The sequence below is a fragment of the Gallus gallus genome, chromosome 15 (genome assembly GCF_016699485.2).
Source record: "Gallus gallus isolate bGalGal1 chromosome 15, bGalGal1.mat.broiler.GRCg7b, whole genome shotgun sequence".
In the NCBI taxonomy this organism is placed as follows: domain Eukaryota; kingdom Metazoa; phylum Chordata; class Aves; order Galliformes; family Phasianidae; genus Gallus; species Gallus gallus.
In genome coordinates, this window is record NC_052546.1 from 1,340,908 (window position 1) to 1,364,731 (window position 23,824).

The following is a 23,824-nucleotide window of genomic DNA, read 5'->3' on the forward strand; positions in this document are numbered from 1 at the left end:
AAGGGGCGGCCGACATCCGCCGGGTGGGCCGCGCCGGGGGTGGGATTTCCTGTGCCGGAGGTCAGCCGCGGCCCGGCCCTCGCTGCTGCCGCCCGGCCCCGCTGTGCCCGCGTCCTCCCGGCCGCTCCTCCCGGCTCGGACTCACTCAGTGATGTGTAAGCCACAGGATGCCCAGCAGCACCGGCAAGAGGTTTAAACCGACCAAATACATCCCCGTCTCCACAGCGGCCGCCTTGTTAGTGGGTTCGACGACTTTATTTTTTGTTTTCACGTAAGTACCGCCGTGGGGGCTGACGGCTCCCCGCTCCCCCGCCCTCTCCGCCGCTCCTCGGCCGGGTTAGCGGCGCCCGGGACCCCCTGCCGTGCTCTGGGTGCGTTTTTACGTAACCAACCCCCGGAGCCCGAGGAGCTGACGGGCACGCTGAGATTTGCTCGAGGGAAGGAGCGGGGGCGGGAGGGAGGGGGGGGTGAAACTTTTTGTCGCCCCCGTTTTCTGTCGCTCCCACGTCCCCTCTTCGCAGAGCGCAGTGCTGGCGGCCGCCCCGCGGCGCCCCGCGGCTGTAGGGCGGTGGTCCGGCCGTGCCGCCCCGCGCGGGGTTCGGGCCGCGGGTTGGTGCTCCGGTTCCGCTGCTGCGGGGCCGTGCGGGGCTGGCGCGGGTCGTGCGCGGGAGGGTCCGAGGGCTCCGTGTTGGTGTGCGCGCGGCCGCGTTTTTAACCTCTTTAAGTTGTGCCGTAATGTAATTTTCGGTGTTTCACGCTGGTGTGGGTGTTGTGGCTCAGCATTGCGAGCGGAATGCAGATGTCTTATTGCCAAACGGTTTCTTAAATCAAAGCGGCGTTTGACACTGAGCAGTGCTGTGGGCTTCGTGTGACGTGATTGCTGACTGCTGGCTTTAATGCCTTTGATGCGAAGGGACTGCTAAATCCGTTCATGAGATCGCACCGTTTCAGAAGAACTGATATGCACATAAACCCATCCTTCGCCATTGGGCTCCTCATCATGGCTGGGGTCCTGCGGGCACACACAGCACACAGGTTGCCTTCTGCCACGACCTCGGCTCACACCGTGCTGCGTTTATTTTGTTCATGTGGTTTCGCACTCAAAAGAAGGGATCTTAATGCCGGCATTTTCCTGCACCTGGAGAGATGGGTGCGCACTGAGGTTGTCTCAGGAGCTGCATGTCGCTTTTCATGTGACGCTCTGAACGTGCAGCTGTGAGCGGCGTGCTGCTGTGCAGCCCTTGGCTGTTCCACCCTGCCCAGGGCAGCAGGGCGCCGCGGGGATGTCCCTGTCCCACTTTGTCACTGTACGGAGGAAGAGTTTGTAGTCTATTACTGGATCTCAAACTTAATTCCGCGCTGTGTTAGCAGTGAATAATTACATGCAAAATGAGATATTTTTAGGATCTCTCCATATTGTAACTTGGCCTGTGCGTCTCGGAGTGTTAGTACTGTGTCGGAGACCATCCCAGACACACGCTCCGTGCTGCTGCCAAGCTGTGTCTGTGATGAAAATAACACTTAACTGAGCAACTGCTGTCAGGCGGTCTCTGAAGTCCTGTCCATTCAGAAATACTTGGACAGATCTGCACAGATTTGCTGTTGTTTTTTATCCTGAGCAGTCTTAGCGATGCGTGTCTTTGTTAGGGAGCAAAGCATGCGCTATGCATACCAGTAGTGTCTTTTTGTGGTGGGTTTTTCCTTTTGTGGTGACCTGTCACTTCAGGCCATGCAGACTGCACTTTCGTAGATGCCAGCATGCCCTGCTCCTGTTGGTACACACACCAGTGGTGCAGCAGAGGAGGCACTGCCTGCTGCCACTTCAAGCTCTGCTGCTCATACAAGCCTGTTTGCTGGTCGCAGCACGGGAACTTTACCAGGTGATGATTCATTTGAGTTTCTGCTCATTTATTGTTTGTGTTGTTGAGCTCCGAGGCCGCTCTGTCTGTTGAGGACCTTATTTGTGTGTAAGTACATGAAACTGGCCAACGGATGGGACGCTCGCAGCAGATTTTGGTGTGGATCAGCTCAGTGGGATGTCACAGACAACCAAATTCAGTGTGTGGAAATGAATAATGGATATTAATATATGTGGAAAAAGCAAATAGTCATTCAAAAAACTGCTTACTGAGCACTAAACAACATGCTTTCTGGGCACTGCACGCGTTCCTCAGTAGCTCTCTGAAATGGCTCTGACCTCAGCATTCTCAGCCTGCCTGTGTGCTCAGCTGCGCACCGTGAGGGCCTTCTGCAGGACAGAGAGCTCTCTGAGGCCAGGGGTGGCTTTTAGGTGGCTTAATCTTTATTTTTAGCTGTGGTCTAAACGACTTTGCTAAATAGTAGCACCTGAAGGGTGTCTGAAATACGTGGCGTGCACTGTGATGTCGTGGTGTTGATCAGTGGTACTCATCTCATACATTAATTTGGGAAGGTTCCATGACAGATGCTTCTCTGTTCTTTTTCCTCGGCTGACTATTTAGCATTCACTGTATCCCCGTGGTATTCCTTCTGGTTCTGTGAGGGGGAACTGAGCTACTTAGCTGTCACAGTGCTGCCTGAAAAGCGTCTGAGAGCGGGTGTGTTGTGGGCCCTCAGCTCCCGGTGTGCGTTCCTCTAATAATAAACAGAGCTGTGTGAGTAGGTGGTCTGGTTTGTCACAGTAGGGGAGTAAGTGTGCATTAACTGTAAGCATTGCAAATGAATGTATAAATAGTGCTATATATAATAATTAGGTTAATTTACTTACAGGAACAAATCAAATGGCATAATGAAGGAAGAACAATTCTGCTTAGTGTTACCAGAATCCAGAGTGATTCAGTTGCAGCACATCGAGCTTATTTCTTCTAAAACCTTTTTGCTTTGTATTTTCATTAAGGATAACAGTGTAAACCATCCCAACCCGGTCTGGGCTCTTCTGCCTTGGACCGCTGGCTGCTGTGACGTAAGCATGAGTGTGGTCATCCACAGAACCCAAATCTCGTCAACCTTCCAGCTTCACTTTCCAGCTTTAGGTTGTGTAACTGCAGTATTAGTAGAGATTGCAACTTAGCTGTTTGAGCATTGTGCTGTAAAGCTGAACTTCACCCAACGAATGATGATGCTGGAGCTGATGGTGCTCCGCAGTTGTTCCAGCTGTGCTACTTACTGTTGTTTCTATTGCCAGCAACCTCTCCGTTTTAACTTAGCTGCAATACCTGTGTGTATAGGTGCCTAAAGTATTATGGAAGAACTGTACTTGAAGCCTTAACCTATTTCTGATTATTATTATTACTTTTATTTTTTCACATGCCAAACCAAGGCTTTGCTGGCACTGGTGGGGGCGCTTCATGCAGCGCGTGTGCCGAGCCATGCAGATGGCACTGGAGAGAGGAAAAGAGTGTCCAAAAACATGCATCAGTTCAATTAGGTGAATGTCAACACTGAGTTCACACTGAAACGAACGCTGATTCGGGTATTGTAATTTTCAGTGGAGAAGAGCCAGGTATTTTGTGAAGATGTAAAACTAAGGAGAGGTTTCAGCTTCCTGAGATGGTTTCACTTTGGAAGAGGTAAGGCTTTACCAGCTGGCCTGAGTTGTCTCAGCTGCCATGTTTGTCAGCTTCTGAAAAGATATTTATTCTTGCTATGCCAAAGAAAAGGCCTTTTAGACTGTGGCAATTTAATCTTGATATATAATTTTATTCTACATTGTATCTAAAACTTGTCATGAAAGATAAAAACAACCAACACAAAAAACAGGCAATTTCAACAGGAAAATGCATTTAACTGAAGTGTGAAAAGTCTTTTAAGATCATTCCTAATGCTGGAAGAGAGCTGGGCTTTCTGGCTGTAGCTGGGAGAATCTGTTATCTTTGCTTCCACGGGGAGCAGCAGAGCTGACAATACAGGACACTTTTGAAAGCTAATAAAATTTGTTCCTCGAGGGAGGAAAAAAAGATGTTTCAGTTCAGCAGGAATATTCTCTCCTCCTGTAGTCTGGGAGAGAGAGGAGCACCATCTCGGTGTGGGCAGTACATGGCTGGGTGCCTGCAGCGGGGCTGCGCTCTGCTCTGCCTGCAGCCATTGTGGTGCCATTTGAGTGCTAAATGCAGAGCGAGATTTGAAGCCCAAATAGGTAATGCAGGGAAAGCTGCTCTTGTGCATGGGATACCCACTGCTGTAGTCAGTGTGTGACTTATGCCAATAGCAACGTCCTGTCTGTTTTTCCTAGTGAGCAGAGATGGAGGATGTGGGTGAATGGAAATAGGGATGAGAGGCTGCCTCTGTTAGACCAGGGTGGGCCTTTCAGCCTTTGTACGTGAATACACAAACAGGTTTTCGGTTTTTTCTTTAAGATCTTTTTTGGGATGCTATTTTAAATGCTGTCCATGTTTATCCAAATATGCTGCCTGTGTATCCTTTTATAAATAGAAGCAGGATCTACAAAATTGTTCAGATGGTATGGGAGCTTACTTGGCTGTTAGTGTAAACTGAGGGATGCTACTCTTCAAAACACAAAAAGAAATGGAGACAGACACGTTTGGTGCCCTTGAACTTGTGTTTTTTGAGGTGGTTGCTAATTGTACACTTACCTTTTTTGGTTAACAACTTATTCTGTTAGGAAACGCTTCTTAGCTGAAATCAATTTCAGGACCCCGTGGCATTGGAATCTCTGTACTTGTTTTTGTGGGGTGTGTGGTGGATGACCAGAACAGTAATGCTGCTGTTTTTCGTGGAAATTCTATATTATTCTTTTGCAAAGAATGCCATAGGCTGGAAAACTGTAGTCAGCCTGGATCCTGTTTTGCTTTAGAAAAGGCAATTTTGGGGATCCTAGCTTGGTGATTGCTGTCATTCATTTGAGTGAGTACACCACAGCACAGTGTATGCTGCATTAACCTTCAATGAGTAATCTAGAAAAACAATTTCTTAATCTCTGACTGTTCTTCCGTAGTTTCTAATGTAATTTAGCTATATTTGCTTCAGAAGTGTCCAAAATTCCTAAACTTCTGAGCTCGGCCTGTTACGCAGGCAGTGGTGGGTATGTGGATGTTGCAGAATAAACAGCACAGTAACACAGATATTGCAGTGGTTACCATGGTTTTCTGTTTGTGAACCTGTAAGTGCAGAATTTGTTGTCCTCAAATGTGAAATCATTGTGAAATATCTTTCATAAACACACGCTGCTGTGTTTTGATATCTTCCAGTAAGAAGTGCAGAACACAGTGACCCTTGAGTTTTAGATCTGAAGCTGAACGCCAAAGCAGCTTTTTCCAGTGTACGTGTGCACCATTTTTAAATGCTCTTTAATCCTGTATGATGTCACGTAATTTGGAAGTGCTGCCCTTTGGGCAATTGGATAGCAAGTTCTATGGAGCAAAGTAGTGGTATTAAGATGGGAATGTGAGAAATGGAGATTTTTGTCAAGCTGCATATGAGATGATACCACTGTTTTTTGAAGGGAAGAGCTCACAGAAGCTGACCACAGTGCCTTGAAAAGAGGGTCCACGTGTGCCATTGTGAAGTGACTGCTCTCCAGGAAACCTGGGTACAGACTCAGACTGAATCAATAGCAGAATAGTCTTAAATGAACAAATTAATGTATAAGTTGGAGCCTAACAAAGCAAACTTGAAACTGCTGAAATATATAAGGGCTTCCCCAAATAAAGTCAGGCAAAGCCTTACTCTCCCAAAACTGAATTGGCATTTACATTAGCTCTCTTTCATGTCTTCAGGGAAATAATCCAATGTAATATCTGTATCAACACAACTTAAGTGTGGTGCTGGGAATACAGAATGCCCGGATGTTTTTATAAACAAGTATCATTTTAATTTAAATTCAGATCAATCACAGAAGTGCTTTGAAATGGAAAGGTTCCGCTTAAAAATTTGTAGCTATTCTTGGTGGGGGGAGGCGGGTTTTTTCTTCTGGAGAAACATTTCCTTTCCTTGGTTCCAAAAGTTATTTGGGATTATTTAAATCGTGTATAAGCTCCTTCTCAATTTTTATTTATTTTCTCATGACTGGGATCTCATTTTGCACGCTTAGCTTCCTCTGTAGATTGCCTGCCCTAGTGGTGGGCCCCTCCAGGTGTGCCAGGACCAGTGGGTAATGCTGCTCGCAGCCCACGCTGTGCTGCAGCTGTGCTGTAGCAGGGCTGGCGGGCAGCCTTGGGCCAGCAGCTGCTGGGCTGCAGGGCAGGAGGTGGAGGTAGGTGTGGGCGGAAGCTTGTTGGCTGTCTTTAAAAGCTTAATGGTTACAATGTCGTGCCTAAACTTTCATTTGTATGTCATTCCACATGGGTAATTCCTCTTGCCAAAAAGTATTTCTTGCCCTGTGTTCTGAAGGCTTAGTGGGATAGAGCTAAATCTGTGGTTCAAGAACTGAAAAATTAATGATTTCTTTTCTGGCCTGCTGTGTTTGATCTATAATTCATATCTGGTAAAATGAGAAATGGGCTTTTGAGCCAGCCATTGTCTCTCCATTTACTAGCTGGGTGTTTGTGGTGGTGGTGTTTTTAATTCATCCCTCAGAGGATGTCGGGGTGTGAATTTTGGGCCATCGAGCGCTGCTGAAGGAGGAGGTTGTGCAACCCACATTTTCTTCATCTGTCATTATCTTTTGATTTGTTTATCGCTGTGATGTCTGGTTCCAAACTACACGGCTGTTGGAGGATGCGGCTGCCATGACCCTTGATTTTTAATGCTATTATCAGAGGAAAGGATTCAGGGTTATGAGATACAATTAAACATCTGATCCTATCTGTTGAGCTGGGATGGTTTGTGTGGGTTGATGCAATAACTTTTCTGTGTTGAAAGTATCCTCTCCAAAGGGGCTGACCAAGGCTTGTGTCTTCCTCCCCACCAAGTTCTGTATTCTTAGTCTGAATTCTCTTGATCCAGAAAAGCAAGTGGAATTTGTTCTGGTGAATAGAGAAAGAGAGGTCTATCAATTTGCCAAGTAATTGTCCTTGAATGCAGTGGAGCCCTGTTTAGTGGAATGAGGTACTTTCTTTTTTAATGATGAGTATGCTTGTTCTTTTGTTTGCTTCTTTCAGACTGATGTTATTTATTTTTCTTGTTTTAACTGCTTTGGAAATGAGGAAAAGATATCTTAGTGTAAATCTACTTAGCTTGCAAAAAAGCATCTCATCTTGCCAGCTTTCTTTTTGGTTCCTATAGAATTACTGTTCTGTTGGGCTGCTTTGGCCATGGTATATGTTGTAATGTGTCTCCAGAAGAGTGTACTGTGCATGCACGGTGGGTGGATTCCTGCATGTCTGATGAAGCATTGATTCTCTGGGCTTGTGAGTCCTGCCAACGCTTCAGTTAGGAAACTTAAGGTTTTAATGTACATTCTGTCTTTTAGTCCCAGTTTGGCCTCATCTTTTGGAAGACATTTCTCTGGAGCAAGTCATGATGTACCAGGATTTTTATAACATCATAAAAAAGAGAGTTTATACTGAGATAGTTAATTAAACAGTCTGCTTCTAATTCATATTTCTCCCTTGATGTCCCTTCTCTCTCTCTGTCTTACCGTTCCTGTTCAGAAACTCAGTGAAGGTGTATTAAAAGAATTAAAAAGATGGGATTAAAACTTGCTTCTGATCTTCTGACGTGCCACTTAAAATCTCACTGCAAAGCGATTATTCCTGGATATTCGGATGACTGCATGCTGGTTTAAATCTCTGGGAGGGCTGTTGATTGTCCCAGCTGGCTGCATTACTTCAGCTGTGTCCATCATCCTGCACCTCCTGGGCTTTACCCTTCTGAAAGAGGACTGAGCTCGCCCGAGGTCCAGATCCTGTTCTGTAACAGGATGATGAACTTTTCAACAGAAAATAAAATAAAACTTTTGAACTTTGCTCTTGGAAATAACTGAATCACTGTGGTCAAGACTTTAAAGAGAAAGGAAAATTTTGCTTGGAGGAGAGAGCTAGCAGGAAGACTCTAGTCCAGTAGTTAATTTAGCAAAGTGATTTAGGATGGAATATATCAAACAACGTTGCTATACATCTGCACGCTGTGCCATCAACGGGTGCCCGGACGTACTCTCACCCGCTCTTCCAGTGGCTGGTAGTCTTTAGATGCTCCTCTTCATTCCTCAGTTTTCAATTTGGACTTTGTAATTGTCACGACTTACTCCAGAATTCAGGCACCCTGGAGCAGACGTGTTTGGTGACAGTTTGGCATCGCTCCCCTGGCCGTGGATGATGGCCCTATCAGGACTGCACCCGCTGCAATGGCAGTTTGCTGGAAACTCTCCACAGATTCAGTGGAAGTTGGCTGAGCCCCAGCTCCACAAATTAGTGGTCAGAAGAGACTGTAGGGCACGAGTCTATGCAATTTGTAGTGTTGTCTTGATTCTTTTTTTAATTAAAGCTTTAAAAAGTGTGTCAGCACCGTGCCAAGGACAAGAAATGATCAGCTCGAACGTTTCATTGCAACAGATGAAGCTGTTCCATATTCTCATAGGAGCATGGCACTTGAACACAGCGATGTTATTTTTCTGTCACTTTGGTTCACTTTACGGTCATCAGTGCTTTTAAATACTGTAAATAATCTTCATAACAAATTCCAGTTTTTGCTTCCCCTGTTTTGCTGTGGGCCCTCCTGGCCTGCAGTTCCTGTCAGGAGAACTTGCTTCTATGTGGGCTTTTTTCCAACATCTAGAAGGCTGAGAGCCCTTTGTGGAGAAGAACACTCGGGATGTGAAGTTAGCTGTAGGTAATGCAGTTCTATTCTTTGTAAGAATTTTTATATGCAGAAGGAGACAGCGAGGCAATGGGAGTGGCAGAACAAAACAAAGCCCTTCTGACCTTCATCCTCAGCGGAGCCATCCAGGTCAGTCAAACAAGGAGAAAAACAATTTTTTTTTATTAATTCTTTCTGTAAATTAACCTTTTGGGTTTTTTAGTAGCTCTTAACAACACCCTCTCCAGAGCAATTGTTTAATGTAAGTGTGCAGCGATGGCTCACAGCTCTCTGAAATTCCTCAGAACTTCCACTGTGATTCAGTGAGTCATGTAAATGTGACTTCTTCAGATGTGACTCAAGTATCCTCTATGTGCCTGGGCTCCTGAATCGCTGTTCTGGCATGGGCTGGGGGCTGCTGCCATCCAAGCTGGCTGTTTCCTTCAGGAACGAGACAAAACCAGATGGCCGTTCTCCCTTCTTAGTGCCCATTGAATGCTGGGTTTTGGTTACAAGGCTGAATTCTATGGAACAAACCTCCCAGAGAATATCTCTGCCCTCTGGGGGCAAGGGAACAGAGTTGAAAGCTGGGAGGCTGCATGTGGTGCAGTCCATGTAGGTGGAGGGACAAAATGTGAGATAATTAACACATTTTCTGGGGGTGTGTTTGAGCCTCTTTGGCAGCTCTAACCTGCTGTTAGAGAATACAGAGGGCTGGACAAGGAGAAGTAGTAATCAGTTAACGTCAGGAAAACTGGCTAGCTCAAAAATTCTGTGAAAAATTGAGTTTCTAGAGCAGAAATACAAAACCTTCAGCTTAGTTTGTAGGGTATATTCCTTTTTTCCTGCCCTGAGGCACTCCATCATAATTGCCTTTGCTCATACTGCACCTGTCAGGAGCTGACAGTGTTGGGCTCCAAAGCGGGTAGGTGTGACAGCGGTGTGTTTCACCCTGCCAGAGTGAAGGTGGCACGTGTCCATTCTCTAGTACTTGTCCCAGCCTGCCAGCTTTTCTTCTTCCCAGTGTAGAGATAATGCCAAACTGTATTTTAACTGTTTTCCTTTTGGCTGATCTCCTCCGTGATGAAGTTGTAAGTGATTTCTGCATTCCTGGTATGGAAATGTGAGCAAGTCGTCTTGGTAATTTTTTTCTGATGCCAAGAGGTTTGGTGGGACTGCCCAGAGCCTTCTGGTGTGAATGTTCTGTGCAGGGGCAGGTATCAATGGGCACACTTGGCTATAAAACACAGTCTGCTTGTAGAAACAAGCTGAAACACTTATTGTAGACAATTTATCCTTGCTTGTGGTGAGTTTACTGTGGTACCAAGAAAAAACAAGCACTGGAGAAAAGCATTTGCAGGTTTGCTCTGAACCTCTCTTTAATGATAATTACTCAGCTGGTTTTCACTGGAAGAGGTATGCAGAGATCCTATTGCTCCAAAGCCCATCAGGATTTACTTGTTTTAAATGAGACTATTGAGTATAGTCAGATTCACCTTGTGTACCTATATTATTCTTGGAAATACCAACTTCTTCACAAACATTCTGAATCTAGGGAAAGTCTGCTGTACATTCTGGATCTTTTTTGAAGACCCTTTTTGCTTTTTTTAACCTGGTTTTTGAGGAAATGAGACTTCGTTATGTTAGTTTCTCTGCCCATTTCTTCTGTTCTGAACTTGTGAAAGCTGTTCAGACAGACCCCAGCTGTGTTTTCCCTTGTTTACTTGCTAGGGGGACATGAAGGGAAACTGAAAGAAGAGTTTCTTCAGGGGTGATAGATAACATTCTGATTGGGGACTTAGTGGAGTTTTCTATCTATATCCATACAGAGGAAATATATGAAGGAAGAAGTCATAAAACCACGAGCAGTGATTGCAGTGGGGGCTGGGGTGGTGTTACACAAGGACACAGGATGCGTATCCAGGAGAGACATTTGTTCATCTGTGCATGAAATATGTCGTTTCATCTTAATATAGACAAGTTCACAGATCTCCTGCTTGTATAATGAGAAGAATCGTGTTGGGTGTAAACCCATTTGAGTGTCCTTTTTGAGCTCCTTTAGAAATACAGAAGAACTGTTTTTAAAGCCTGTATTTATTTTGGTACAGTGTACAGACTGCTGGAAATACGTTTATAGCACAGTCTAATGAGCTGAGGCTCATCTCTAATATTCCACTGCCTCATAGCTGGATAGAAAAAGCTGATGCTCTCTAAATATGTATTTGTGTCAGACGCTGGCTTCCACTAACAGCTGATGCTGTGAGGAGCTGCCTATCGAATACCACCTAAACTAAGAGTTTGGGCAGCAGTTGTTCCTAAGGATATGATACAGAATGATCCCAGTTAATGCAGCATTCGTTGATTTCTGCAGCAGTTAGATTCATCAAGGCCTGCTCTGTGTTCTCTGTGTTGTGAACGTCACTACTTATATCAGGTCATCGGTATTTAAGCATGATGACTTCATGTTGAGAAGACATTTCAATTTGCAGTCTACCTGTGAATTACGAAGTCCAGGTCAGCCTTGAGGATGGTTAATGTTTTAGATGCAAGAAACCTGGTTATATGGAAGTAGTGTTATTTCCATTGGAATAGAGGCACAACTCTTCCTGGAGCAAATTTATGTGAGGTGAAAGTGAGCTGCTCTTCAGCATGCCAATGGGTTTTCTTGGCACTTTAAATGCAGTGATTTTAATTTCTTCCCACTTCTTTTCCAAGAGGAAGGACGTTTTTACTGACACACGATTACTTATTTCATTAAATGGAAGACAGTTTTGGAAACTGCATTTTTTAATAGAAATGTCTTCCACGGTAGGGGGAAATAATATTCAAATCTAAAATAAAATAGAAGTATGTTTTGAAACACAACTATGCTGATCATTGAACAGAGGATAGTGCAGCGTTGGAGTTGTTTGTGTCAAACTTGCTTCCTGAAGTCACAGTTGGTTCCCAGATGTTTGTGAGAGCCATTCTGCAGCATCTGCTCTCCCAGTCCATTGGAGCATCCCCTTGTTCCAGTTGTCCCTGGGTTGCCAGGGGTCAGCACTCACTCTTGCTTTTCCTCTAGGCTCACACTGTTGAACTTGCCAGCCTTTCTCCTTGAAATTGGATGATACTGAAAAGTTGGCATTCTCTTTCCTTGCGCTCACAAATCTGAAAACCACCACAGAAGCCTGATGCTAACTTTTCTTGCTGTTGGTGCAGCTTGTGTAGGCAGAGAAGGAGAAGTTTGCTTCAATGCGTTTTAGAAGGAACTGAATGTTTTCCAGTGTGCCTCTGAAATCTCACGTTTGCTTTTAAAGGTTACGCAGACAAAAAGCTCTTATTAGTTATGATATCCTTAGGCTTGCTGGAGAAGAGAATTGATTTAGGGTCTGGAACAACTTCTCTGTCTGTATTTTGACCACTCTGCTTAATGTGAGTAGTAGTAGCTAAATCCTTCTGAATTTCAACACAGTGTAGGCATTTTAAATGATTCACAGTTTTTGAAAACACTGGTATTGTGCCATGACAGTGTTGTAGAGAACTACTTTTTTGAATTACAACTGGAACTGGAGTAGTAGCTCTTTTAGTACGTAGGAAAGTGGCTGCCAGGAACATATTGAATATCTGAAGCCCAAATCGAATGTATTTAGTCTAGCTGGCTTATGGAATAATTTGTTAGCAAAGTATAAAAATCCTATTGGAGCGAACTCACCTTTTGCTTTCAAAGAGCATTTCAGTTCTTTATTAACAGGTTGAAGATTGTTTAAGTGGTTTCATTGGAGAGTGAGGGGGGAAGGTGTCTTTGGTTGCGTCTGCTGGATTTTTGTAACAGAACAACTGTCTGGTTGGGGCTATTATTCCTTTAAGTTGTTTTTGCTGTCTATAGCGCAGACCTGCTTAGGAGGAGAGAGCAAAAAGGTGGATTTGAGCACATTGGTCACTCTTCTGGGTCTTCATTGTGCATTGGCAGTTCCAGAATGGCACTCAAGGGGGATTTGGCCTCCCAGGGATGATGCTCGAGAGACCTTCCTTTGAAGTACTTGGTCAGCAAGAGAGGAAACCTATCCTGTTGCATCCCGTTTTGTTTCTGGGAGGAATATGATCCAGTGTGACCAAGGGCAGGCGGGGTGTATTTTAGACAAATCAAAATCCAGTTCCTCATGGTTAAACATTTTTACACGTGCTGAGCTATATAAGGAGCCTATCTCATATTAGATATTTCAAAACACAGAACAATTAAATGACTGCTTGGCATCTGTTGCTGACATCAGTTCTTATTTTTTATAAGAAATTTTATTGATTTAAGGTGGTGCAAAGAAATACTTGAAAATTTAGTGGAATTGATGTGTGTTGGTTTTTTTTCTCCCTTGGGATTTTGAATAAATAAATAAAGCAGAGGTCTAAAGTTGTCATGATATTCAATGCAGAGAAGAGGCATGGTTACAACATGTTGTTTCTCATACTTGGACCTTCAGTGAGCAGTGCATGGAAAGGCAGACCTGGACAGGGGCTTCTGTGTGTAATCTGTAGTCTCTTCAAACAGCAGTGTATAACATCTGACTTCTATTCTCCAGTTAGGAAATCTGAAAATGCACAGTTTCACAAAGTTATTTTCTTAATGACAATGTGATTTGCTTGGCTGGAAGTTGGTCTGTTCTTGTATCTGCTTCTTGATGAGCTCTTGTGCCAACTGTTCTTTTGGAGAGGAAAAAAAAACCCTGGAAATATTGTGGCCCACACTTATTTGCAGCAGGACCTCGTTGGGAAAGCAGTTGTGACTTCAGATTGAGTCATTGTTGTCCAGGGATGGAAAACGTTTGGTTTTTTTTTCATCCGTGCATGAGCCTTTCTTGCTCCTCAGAGCTTTCATGGTATAGCAAAATCTTAAGCACCAGGATGCTTTTGATTTAATCAATGAAACTGATTTTAATTGATTGCTGAAAAGAACCAGCTGTTTTAATTAAGCAGATGCTATGTATACCTAGACGAGTGACTATTGATCTGTGTGTTTTTAATTAAAGTAAAGAGCTTGCAATTTCCATAAAACCTTGGCTCCTCGCTCACCAGTTTGGGCAGGACTTCACCAGTCGCCATTGTGCCCTACAGAGCAACTTCATTGGCAGGCACTGAATCAGCAGTACCTGGGCCTGCTTTAGAACTAACCCCACAAACAGCCCGGCTGGCTGTCAGCTTTCCTGCTCACCACATGGATGTGCAAAATGCTGGGCTGACATTTTGGAGACGAAGGGAACAGGGCAGTAGTCTCTCTGTGGCAGTACCGCTTTATGTTGCCTTCAATTACTTCTGGAATGGCCGTGTCATTACAATACATGATGCTTAGGATGTTGAAAAATGGGATTTTAATATTTGAGACACTTCTCAAATTTATATCCTTTATAACTTTAATGTAACAAGAAAGGCTACATGTTCATCTGTTTGTAGCTTCTGAGCTCTGCTGTCTGATTTTTTAGGGGTGGGTTCTCTGAAGAGGGTAATTTCTCAGAACCTTGGTTCATGTTATCTCAGAGGTTAAATCAGGGGTTATTACTGCCTGGCAATATAGAGAGTTAACCTTGTGAGTATTCGTCCTACTAAGACAGTGGCATTCTCTGAGTCTTCCAAAATTAAAAAGCTGTTATTTAATTAGTCTCTCCTAACTCTCCCTCAGAGGTCATCATTAGGAAGAGCATTCTCAGTGCATGCGGCATGCAAACATGATCCAGTCTTCTCTCTACAGCTAAGAATCTGGAGCTGCCTCTGGAAGCTCACAGAACCCAAGGTAATGGCATGGAATATTCCAGTGACTGGCAGAAACTGGATTACCCTGAGCTGCTTCTGAGAAAGGTTGCAAGCCTTTCACGTTGCTGGGGCCCTTTCCTCTGCCAGCAGTCCTGCTGCAGCACAGCGGTGCTGATTTCCATCTAGGTGAGTTCTCTGATCCAGTTTGCTGTACATCCAGCAACAAAGAGTTTTGGACCACTTTCTCTAGCTGCTGCTGGTATTGGGATCAGGCTTTTGTCAAGCTGTGCCCTGAGCCTCCTTTGTGCAGTACGGCACTGTGTTTTGTGGTTTAAATTATAGGTTGCAGTGACAAGTTACCTTAATCAGAATTATCCGCAACATTTCCATTATAAGACCTTACTTTTTAGTTCTGTGAAACTAGCCATTTGAGTCAAGCAGTCTGCTTCATGTTGGGGATTTCGCATGGTTAGGTGAAAACAGATTGATATTAGGGAGTAATGTTTTGCTTATCGGAAACTTCAAGTTCAGGGAGAGTACCCCAGGGACTTGAAATAGGATAGCAGGTTGACTTTTGTGCTAGGCTTTATTTGTTCTCCTAAATTTGGCCGTGTTTCAAATCCCTGCAGAGAGCAGCAGGTCTGCATGCAGTGAGCAGCACAGTGTCTGAATGCTTCACCCCACCCAGCAGGGCTGTGCCCCGGGGCAGCGCTACATACCACACAGCAGCTGGGGGCTCTTCTCTTGGGCCCTTCACTTGGGCTTTGGATCTTGCCAGCTCCAGAAATGAGAGCAGAAGCATTTTCTCAGTGCAGTTTGGGAGCACAATGGGAAGAAAGTGAAAAGCCAGGAAAGAGCTGTTTTTAGATCACCTTGTAGTGGTTGCAGTCTTGTTTTTTGGGATGTCGTGTACTCGGGACTTGCAGCTCTGAGCGCTGTCGGCTTCACACTGTTTGCACTGCAGCTTGCACAGGCTGCAAACTGCCAAGATCCCCTAGGAGGTGGGTTCTAGGAGGCATGTGAAACTGGGGGTTCCTATCTGCAAAATCAGACTAAGATGGAGAGATTGTAACTCCTAGGGGTGTCATAATGATAAATGCTAATGTTAGCAAAGCATTCATATGAAGTTAATTATAACAGAACATCCCAGAAGGAAAACAGTTCTATATTGAGAACAGAATGTGCATAGCATGCAACATATATGGCCTGGGGCCACACGTCTGGGTACAATGAAAAGAAACACTTAATACTACCTGCTCAGCAAGCATCATCGGTGCTTAAAGCAGCAGCAGCCCTGCAGGGGATATAGCAATAAGGAGATTAAATTTGGTCCTCTTGTTTTATGCAAGTGACTTTAAAGATTCACGGACAATTTTATTGTGGCAGTCCAATTTTATGAGCAGTTGCCAGGGTTGTCACTTTCATATATCGAAAAATATGACAACTATGAACTTTCAGTGTCACGTTGCAAAAATAAAGCCAGAGCTGGGGGGGCCGCACTGCTTATAATTTTTTCTCAGTCAATTATTAGTTTGAGGAAGGTGAAAAATCCAGTGCTATATCTGCAAAATGGGAAAACATGAAGGTTAGTCAGCAGTTTGGGCTGCCTTGGACTGATTTAAGTTGTTTCAGTGCATTTTTTCACTTTATTTTCTAAGTCAGAGTAAGTGATGTTACTGCATGCAGAAATATTAGGAAAAATGCTTGCTTCCCCAGGAATTACAGTGGAGTCTATTCATCTCAGTACACAGCCTATTTTTGCAAATAGAATTATAGGTTTCAGTTTGTTGTGGTCACATTTCTGCAAGACTAACTTGGGCAGTTCCATCTCTTGCTTCCAAAAAAGGGGATCATGTGATGTAGAAGCAGTATCATAAATTTACCAGACTTATATTTTAGGAACAGAACCGTAGGCTTCCATGCATTCTCTGTGAATGTTTAATATTTTACAAGCTTGACTATTTTTTTAATCCTTTATGTCTTTATAAGTTGTGTTTTTATGGAATTGAGTTCAAAAATTGATGCTGGTTTTTTATATCTTCAAATAGATTGAGTGAAAGTAATTATTATTCCTTTGAAATAATTACAAGCATAGCAACTATTTCAGACAGAAATAACTGAGATTTCAAATTCTTGCATACACAGCTATTCATCAGCTAAATAAATCAGTCCCTGCTGGAGGAGGGGGGAGGAAGCAATCACAGTGTTCTTGTGGCACAATAAAGCAAGGAGGGCATTGTGCCTTAAGAGTCATAGCGCACAGATTTCTTTCTCTCCCTACTAGGCTTTTTAACTAGGATTAGCAAAAACAAAAGAACACCAAAAAAACAAAAAAAACCAAATCCATATGTGTGTATATGTACATATGCGTATGTATAGCGAGAGCTGTATTTCAGACTGAGAGATAAATTTATATTTCTTGCCTTAATATAATACCCCATGTTTTAAAAATTAACTTCTGGAAGGTTTTTTGAATTAAAAAATGGGCTGTGTTTGAGAAGGCTAAATGGGTTTTAAAGTGACCCAGATTTTGTTTTTGATGAAATTCAGATCTTTTAAAAATGAACCTGGAGGGGTGCATTCCTCCTGAGGAACGGAACTGGGCACTGCTGGCAGCAGTGGGAGTGGAGCAGGAGCGCGTGCAGCTCTGCTGGGAAAGTGGCTCCTGTGCCCGTCTAGGATAGTGTGACCAACATTTCTTTTTTCTGTTGCAAGAAAGAAATCTGGATGCCAGGAAGCTGAACTGTTTGGTATTCAGACCTCTGTATCTCCCAGCATCTGTTGGTTTGCATTAAGAGGGTTGTGGGTTTCTGTCTGGATTGATGGTTGTCGCTTCCAAGTCTCCTAGCTGCATGAACAACAAACCATGTGCTTTATTAATTCCCCAAAGAACAGAAGAAAATGCTACGATCGTTTGGTTTGAAAGATAATTACTGCTCTAAGGAACTCCTCAAAAACTGACACTATTCCACTGACTTGAGTGTAAACATCTGAAAGTTGTTATGAGGCTGAAAAAGAACACTGAGACTAAGAATATCTGTTGTGAAGCAGCCCTGAATTTTAAATCATGCTCACTCTTACGGGGCTCCTCTCTGTCCTCTCTGTAAATATGGGTAAAATGTTTGAATCCTGGGTCTGAATCTTGAGGCTAGGTGTGCAGCAGGGCAGGATAAGTCCACCGTGAGACAGCTCTGAAGGTACTGAAATTTGCTTTTGTTTTCTTGGAAAGAGAACTTCGCAACTGAAACACCAAGTATTGTAAGAAGCTGAGGCCTCATTCAAATAGACATGGGATTTTTGGTTGTGCTCCTGCATGTCTGGAGCTCAGTCTTCGTACATTTCATATGAACAGTAACAAACTTCAAACCTCTTTTTGCTTCGGCAAAAAAAGCCAAACTGGAATTGGTCGCTGTCCTCATCTTCAATGCCAAAATGAACTAAACAAAGCACTGCCTGGACTTCAGGAGGGTTTAGAATAGCTTGTCATGTTTGTCGCTTGCTCTCCTCCCTCTAATGTAATTTATACAGTATAGAAGTCCAGTATCTGTTGTATCATCTCATCAAAGACACCTTATTCTAATCTCTTTTGAAAAAGAAGAGGAGCAGAAGGGGGAAGAAGTATGCTTTTTGTTTCAGAAAGGATTCTCTGAGAAGCATTTAGCATTCTCAAGCACACGCAGGCATGCAGATGAACTCCTGCCTGCTCCCTTCGCTTCCTGCCTTGCGTATGGAACGCACAGAGCTGTTAAAGTTCAGCAACACTTAAACCTCCCTGGCCCCTTTTTATGCCTTATTTTTAATTATTAGGAGTGGGTTCACAACAGGATATGATGATGATGTCCAATCTGGCCACACCCGATCTCTGCTGGGATGCACTGACTTCATTCACTTGTAGGAGTGGTGCTGATGAGACAGCTTGCCACCACACCCAGGGTGTTTCATTGCAATCATTCAGCAGTTCAGTTAAAGGAAGCATTGCTTTTCTTGAGGAAAGAAATGGCAACTTTCTGCTTTCAAAAAGAACTCACTCCAGGAATGTGTAGTGTAAAAATGCCGTGGCCTGGAATAATCATTGGGCTCCTACTGAATATACAAAGGATGGCGTGGTTTTTTCCACTGAGCAATGGCATACCCCTGTGTCTTAAAATAACCATCTTGGTTTGCATAGTAGCGAACTTTTATTTAATCTTGCATAGAATGGCTGAAGGGAGGGCTCACGTTTCTCTTCCTCTGGCATATATAAAGGCTTTTTACTCTGTGAACCTCTTTGTGGGCCATCCAGAAGGGAAATTGTGCAGCTGTGGATGTGGAAATATTTAACTTTTTGGCTGAGAAGTTGTTCATGGCACAGAGCAATGCTGGAGGGTAAGAATAAAAAGAGATTGTGTGTGTTTCTGCTCAAAACGATATGAACTGGGTCTCAGTTACCAGCTTGACATATAACACTTTTCCTCTTGCTGTTAAAAGAAGCCTCCAACTTAATCAAAAATGATAATAAAAGCTGTCATACTTTGCAAAGGACCCAAAGTGTGGCTGATGAATGCCCAGATTTTGAGCCAAAGTATTTTTAAACTCAGACTGGTTGAAGAGAGCTGGGTTTGGAGGCACTTCCAAGTAATGAACTTAGGAAGAAAGACCTTAAAACAGCATAAGGGATGAACCATGTTAAGACAGGCCAGATTTTTATTGTGAAGGCTACTGAAATGATTTCCTTTGGTTACAGCTAGGGAAAGAGGCTAATTGTAACCAGCTTGAAGCTGACTTTTGAGGGGGTGCTTGTGTTGATTCTGCCATTGTGCCACCACCCTTGGAATGTGCCTTTCTTGCATCTTTTACTCTGGGCTTCAGCCTACCTGATTGGCGAGTGGGGTCCAAGATCCCAGCAAAGTGCTAGGCAGCAAGAGAATCAACCTGAAGAAGGCTTTCCAGATCTCTGCCTTAACTCAGTTTAAACCATGATGGTCAGATAACCCGATATAGAGCCACATCTGATAGAATTTGATCAACTTGGTAATCCTGTGTTTGCAGAAGAGGAAGGAGGGGAGAATGACAGCATTGCAGAAAGCTGTGTTGTGATGCAGGTCTTCTGTGACATTTTCTTTCTTTGTAATAATTTTCCTTTTCAGAAGGAGCTGGCAGAGTTGATAAGTAACTGTTTTAGCATAGTGTTAATGGGGAGATCACTCATAATTTATTGCTGTTGCCAAAATTCTGGTTCTGTGACTATGCTGAATATCACTTACTGACTCCTTACATCTCTAAAATCCTTTCCCTACAAAATTTGCACAGGGGAAAGAACATGCTAACGTGGACTTTCTTGCCATTTGTTGCAGATCAGCCCCATTTCCTCATTCACCATAGATTAAATGAAATGTAGAAGCCAACTATGTTTGCTACGCACATTTGGCATTTTTAAAAGGCTTATTTTAAGCCTTTTATTATTTTAAGTAGAGAATTAAGAAATCATGATTGAAAAAGAGAGGCAGCAACAGTGCAACTGCTTTGAGGTTAAGTGCAATTGTATGGCAGTGATCTGACTGCAGTTACTGTCTGTCTACATCAGGATGAAGGGAGTGGGGTCTCCATTGCGGCAAAGCGCCCATCCTTCCGGTCAGTTGTTCCCTGTCCATGGAAAATCCCATTTTCCGTGATGAGAATGTAAAAGAATCCCAGACCTTCTCTCCTGTCTTCCAGCCGCAGGGTGACATCCAGCTCCCCAGCAGGCTCACACCATCCAGAAGTGGGCAGGCTCCTTCCCACACAGTGGAGGAGCTTGCTGGGCAGAGGCAGTGGCCCAGCACAGCTGTGCATGCCCTCCAATTTCCTTTTCAGGAGCTGTGAGTGGCTGGTGATGTGGGCTGGCAATGTAGGCTGGCACTGGAGTGATTAAGCAAAAGATGCTTGTGCATACCTGGAAGGTACCTTCTGATGGGTGCTGTGTAGTGTTTTGGATGACTGCCACTTTTTTAATATTGCACATTCTGTAGGTGCCTAAGCTTGAAGCAGCTTGACTGTAAAATTAACCCTTGGCAAAGATGACTCTCTTTGCATTAAGTGTTTGTGCTACCTAACTGTGAATCAAGGAAATTTCCTGAACTGCTGCTATGTAAGATAATATAAAACTTTCAGATTTTTTTTAAATTTATTTTTATTTTAAAAATCATTTTGTGCTTCTCATTTCACAATCTGTAAAAGTAGTGTCTATAGAGCAATAAAAAATGCAGAGCCACATAGTGCTTGTATACAGTCAGGCAGGAAATGGACCCCCCAAGTGGGTGTGCAGGTGTGACCATAAAATGCTCAAATGCAGTTCTTCATCTGAAATGAGTTATTCTAGTAAAAACCCTGGAGAACGCAGTGTTTTGGAACCAGGGAAAAGTTAAACTTGGCAGGGCTGTGCTTCATGGACCCTCCGCCCCTTCTGTAGCTTCTTTCTGCTCTGTAGATTAACTGATGCAACTTTTCCGTTTTCTTTTATTGACAGCTTTGTGGGCCAAAGGGAGCTCACCTTTTCCTTCCAGTTACGACTTGCCTGACTAGGAGGCAGTCGGACAGTCTTAGAGAGGTGTGTGACAGACTTTGGACCATTTTGTAACCCTTTTGTATAGAGAAACACAAAAGAATTTCTTGGTCAAAAAGAATGCCACGCTGTTTTCTTCCTTCCAGTGTATCTCTAGTAAAGGGCCAAAGAATGATGTGACTTGCTTTGCATTGCTATTCAATAGTATAAGTGTGGGAAGGGTTTGATTGTGGCTTTTAGAAGCTGGCTGAAGTACACTGGCACAACTGCATTTTGAGCTTGAAGTCAGTGTTGCAGGCACTTCCTTCTGTTAGACATGCTTCCTATAGGAGATGCATCAAGTTGGCAGCTTGTTTCACGTTGTCTCTGCCTATAGGAGGTGGTTTTGCAGCTGCTCTTGCGGAGCTGTAGCAGTAAGACAGCTTAACATTCCATTTCTTAGAAGTGTACTTTAAAAAAAAAAGTTTCCTGGAATGCAACTTTACATGAATATTTATTTATCTTCTAGGGAAAGGAGCAGAGTCTGTGCATTGCTTTGCTCTTCAATATCCACTGGAAGAATGAGCTGAGCTCTCTTACTGAGGGTTCTGCGTTAGTAACACAGTGTCTGTATCCCTCTTTGTCAGCCGCTCAGTAGCAAAGTTCACTCTGCATTCTTAGGGTAGGTAAGTGGTATTTTCTTTGCTGGGAGGATATTTTGTCTAGTCTTTGGCACTTCATTTTGCATTGGAAATATAGCAGTTCCTACGGCGCTCACGATCTACAGGAACACCTTACTATTTAGATATGGTAAAATGCTTCAGAATCCAAATAAGTTACCAATCAAAAAGATTTTTACCGTTTAAGGTTTTCAGAAATTCTACTTGCCTTAGTTCTTATTCATTGGTTCAACACACTTGAAGAAAAGGTACACAAAGTTCTTTTGTGTGCTTTGGTTGGTGCTTCTTTGGTAGGAGCTCAAAAGCCATTTGGAACATGTGCCCCTCCTACGTAAAGTACGGAGTTCTCACTACTTGTTGAGCTTTGGTGTTCATCAGCAAATCATGAGCTTGCTTTTGGCCCATTAAAGTTCTGATCCAAAGCCTACTGAATTTAATTGAATGGATTTCAGCCATTTTTTAAGAGCTCTGGGTCTGGCCCATATTGTTAGCAAAGAAATAGTGATTAAGGGCAGCAGTTAAGCATCTCTTGCGAGCAAGGTTACATCTGGATTCTCGTAGCTTGCCCTCCTTCATTTCAGACTTGGGTCTCACTCGTTGTGGCCAGGCTTATGTTGTTTTTCTTACTCCCATCCTTTCCTTCTTGAGCAGTCATCATTAAACAAGCAGGACAGAGTACCAGCGTATAAAACAAGGCCTGCCAGAACTTGCCTGTTGTGGTTTTCTTTGTATGTTTATCTTCTATTAAATTTGTGAGAGGTCTTTGCCAGCGTTTGCCTCTTGTGTCTCAGATTATTGCTGTTTTTCTGAGATAGTGGAGGAGTGTTTCTAACAAAGAGCACCACAGATGTAGCTACAAAACTGGCAATTTACTTGCTTGCTGGGAAGAAAGCTATGAAACAGTCTGCCCAGTTGCTATGCTAAGGGAATTATTTATCCTTTCCCTTCATATCAGATTGTTTTGCAAGTATGTCGTAAATGGGAGTATGTTTTTAGGACATGTTTTAGGAAAATGTTTTCTTATCTGTGTAGGACTGATTAGCCAGGCCAATTTCATACTCCCAGCAGTTTCTTTGCATTCAAGATGGCTGGGGTCTGAGTTAGTGCTTGTCTTCAAAATGCATCTGAAAATTGGACTTTCACAAGGTACCAGAGGCGGTGCTGGAACACCAGTGTCTGTTGCCATACGTGTCACAACGCTTGATTTTAACAGGCGCGGGTGTAAAATTAGCTTATAGACGTGTTGGACTGGGGAGCCAAGAGCTGCTGACAGGCACTGAGTGCTGAGGGTTGGTGAACGTGGGGTATATGTAAGGCTCTCAAGAGGGGGAAACTGTTGTGTAAGCACCGCTGCCCTGTGTGGCTGAAGGTGGTTGACCTTGTGCCTCTCCCTGTTCTCAGTAACTGGCAGGAGAGTCCCTTAAGTAGGCGTAAGAAGCATGTGGCTTTGTGATCTGCTCGCTGTTCAGATGCTGGGATGTTTGGAGGATGGAGGTGGGAAGGAAGGGGAAAGATTACAGAGAATATCAGAAAATACTGCAGGGAAAAATTACTGAAAATATTGTAAGCATCAAAACCTTTAAATAGCTCACTGTGCCAATAAAACATCAGCTGAAATAAATTGCTGCAGAGCAACTTCAGTATCACTAAGAGATGAGGACTGATCCTGTCTCTCACTGTGGCATATATGCAGATCCATTGATTAAATGGGCATGCATGAGTAGGACCCAGCTTCTTGCCTTTAGTGTTTCTGGAATCGTAGCCCTTGAAAAAATACTATTTTGGGTTTCTGGAGCTTGTAAGACAATTGAGTAAGGGTTTAAGAGGACTGGGATGGGAAGCAGGAAAATTAGCTTCCCTTTCTAGCATTTTCAGTGGTTTGTCCTGCACTAGCATGCACATACATGTGTGTGTAAATAAGCATATGGAGGAAACCCCTAACAAAAGAGGACAGTCATACCTTGTTCAAAAGATTCTGCAATTTTGTATCTCTTCCTCATCTACTCTACAGTGTAAACATCACACATGGAGCTGCTGTTTCTGTCTGCTTCTGTTTTTTTCCATGACTGTAGTTAATTCAGCATGCCTTATTGTGCCCTTCTATCACTGCATCCAAATGGTCATTTAAGTAACTCAGGGATGTGACTGAAAGCCATGTCCAATCAGGAGATGTTCTTTGAACTTTATGCATATTTGACTAAAGTACTGAAATTATTCCAGGACCGTGTTTGTGGTGGAAAAGGAAATTGTA

At 43.5% G+C, this 23,824-nt stretch overlaps 1 protein-coding gene across 11 annotated transcripts in view; it reads left to right on the forward strand.

Moving 5' to 3' along the window:
- The first annotated feature begins 63 nt into the window (after positions 1 to 63).
- Positions 64 to 23,824, forward strand: part of ZDHHC8 (zinc finger DHHC-type containing 8) — a 96,841-nt gene continuing 73,080 nt past the window's right edge. For all 11 annotated transcript variants that reach the window (XR_005840008.2, XR_003077775.3, XR_001463188.4 and 8 more), the window contains exon 1: positions 64 to 271. Coding sequence is in view for 2 of the 11 variants with exons in the window: in NM_001038691.2 (NP_001033780.1) it covers positions 168 to 271 (104 nt within the window). In the remaining 9 variants the exon portion in view is untranslated. The remainder of the gene's footprint in view (positions 272 to 23,824) is intronic.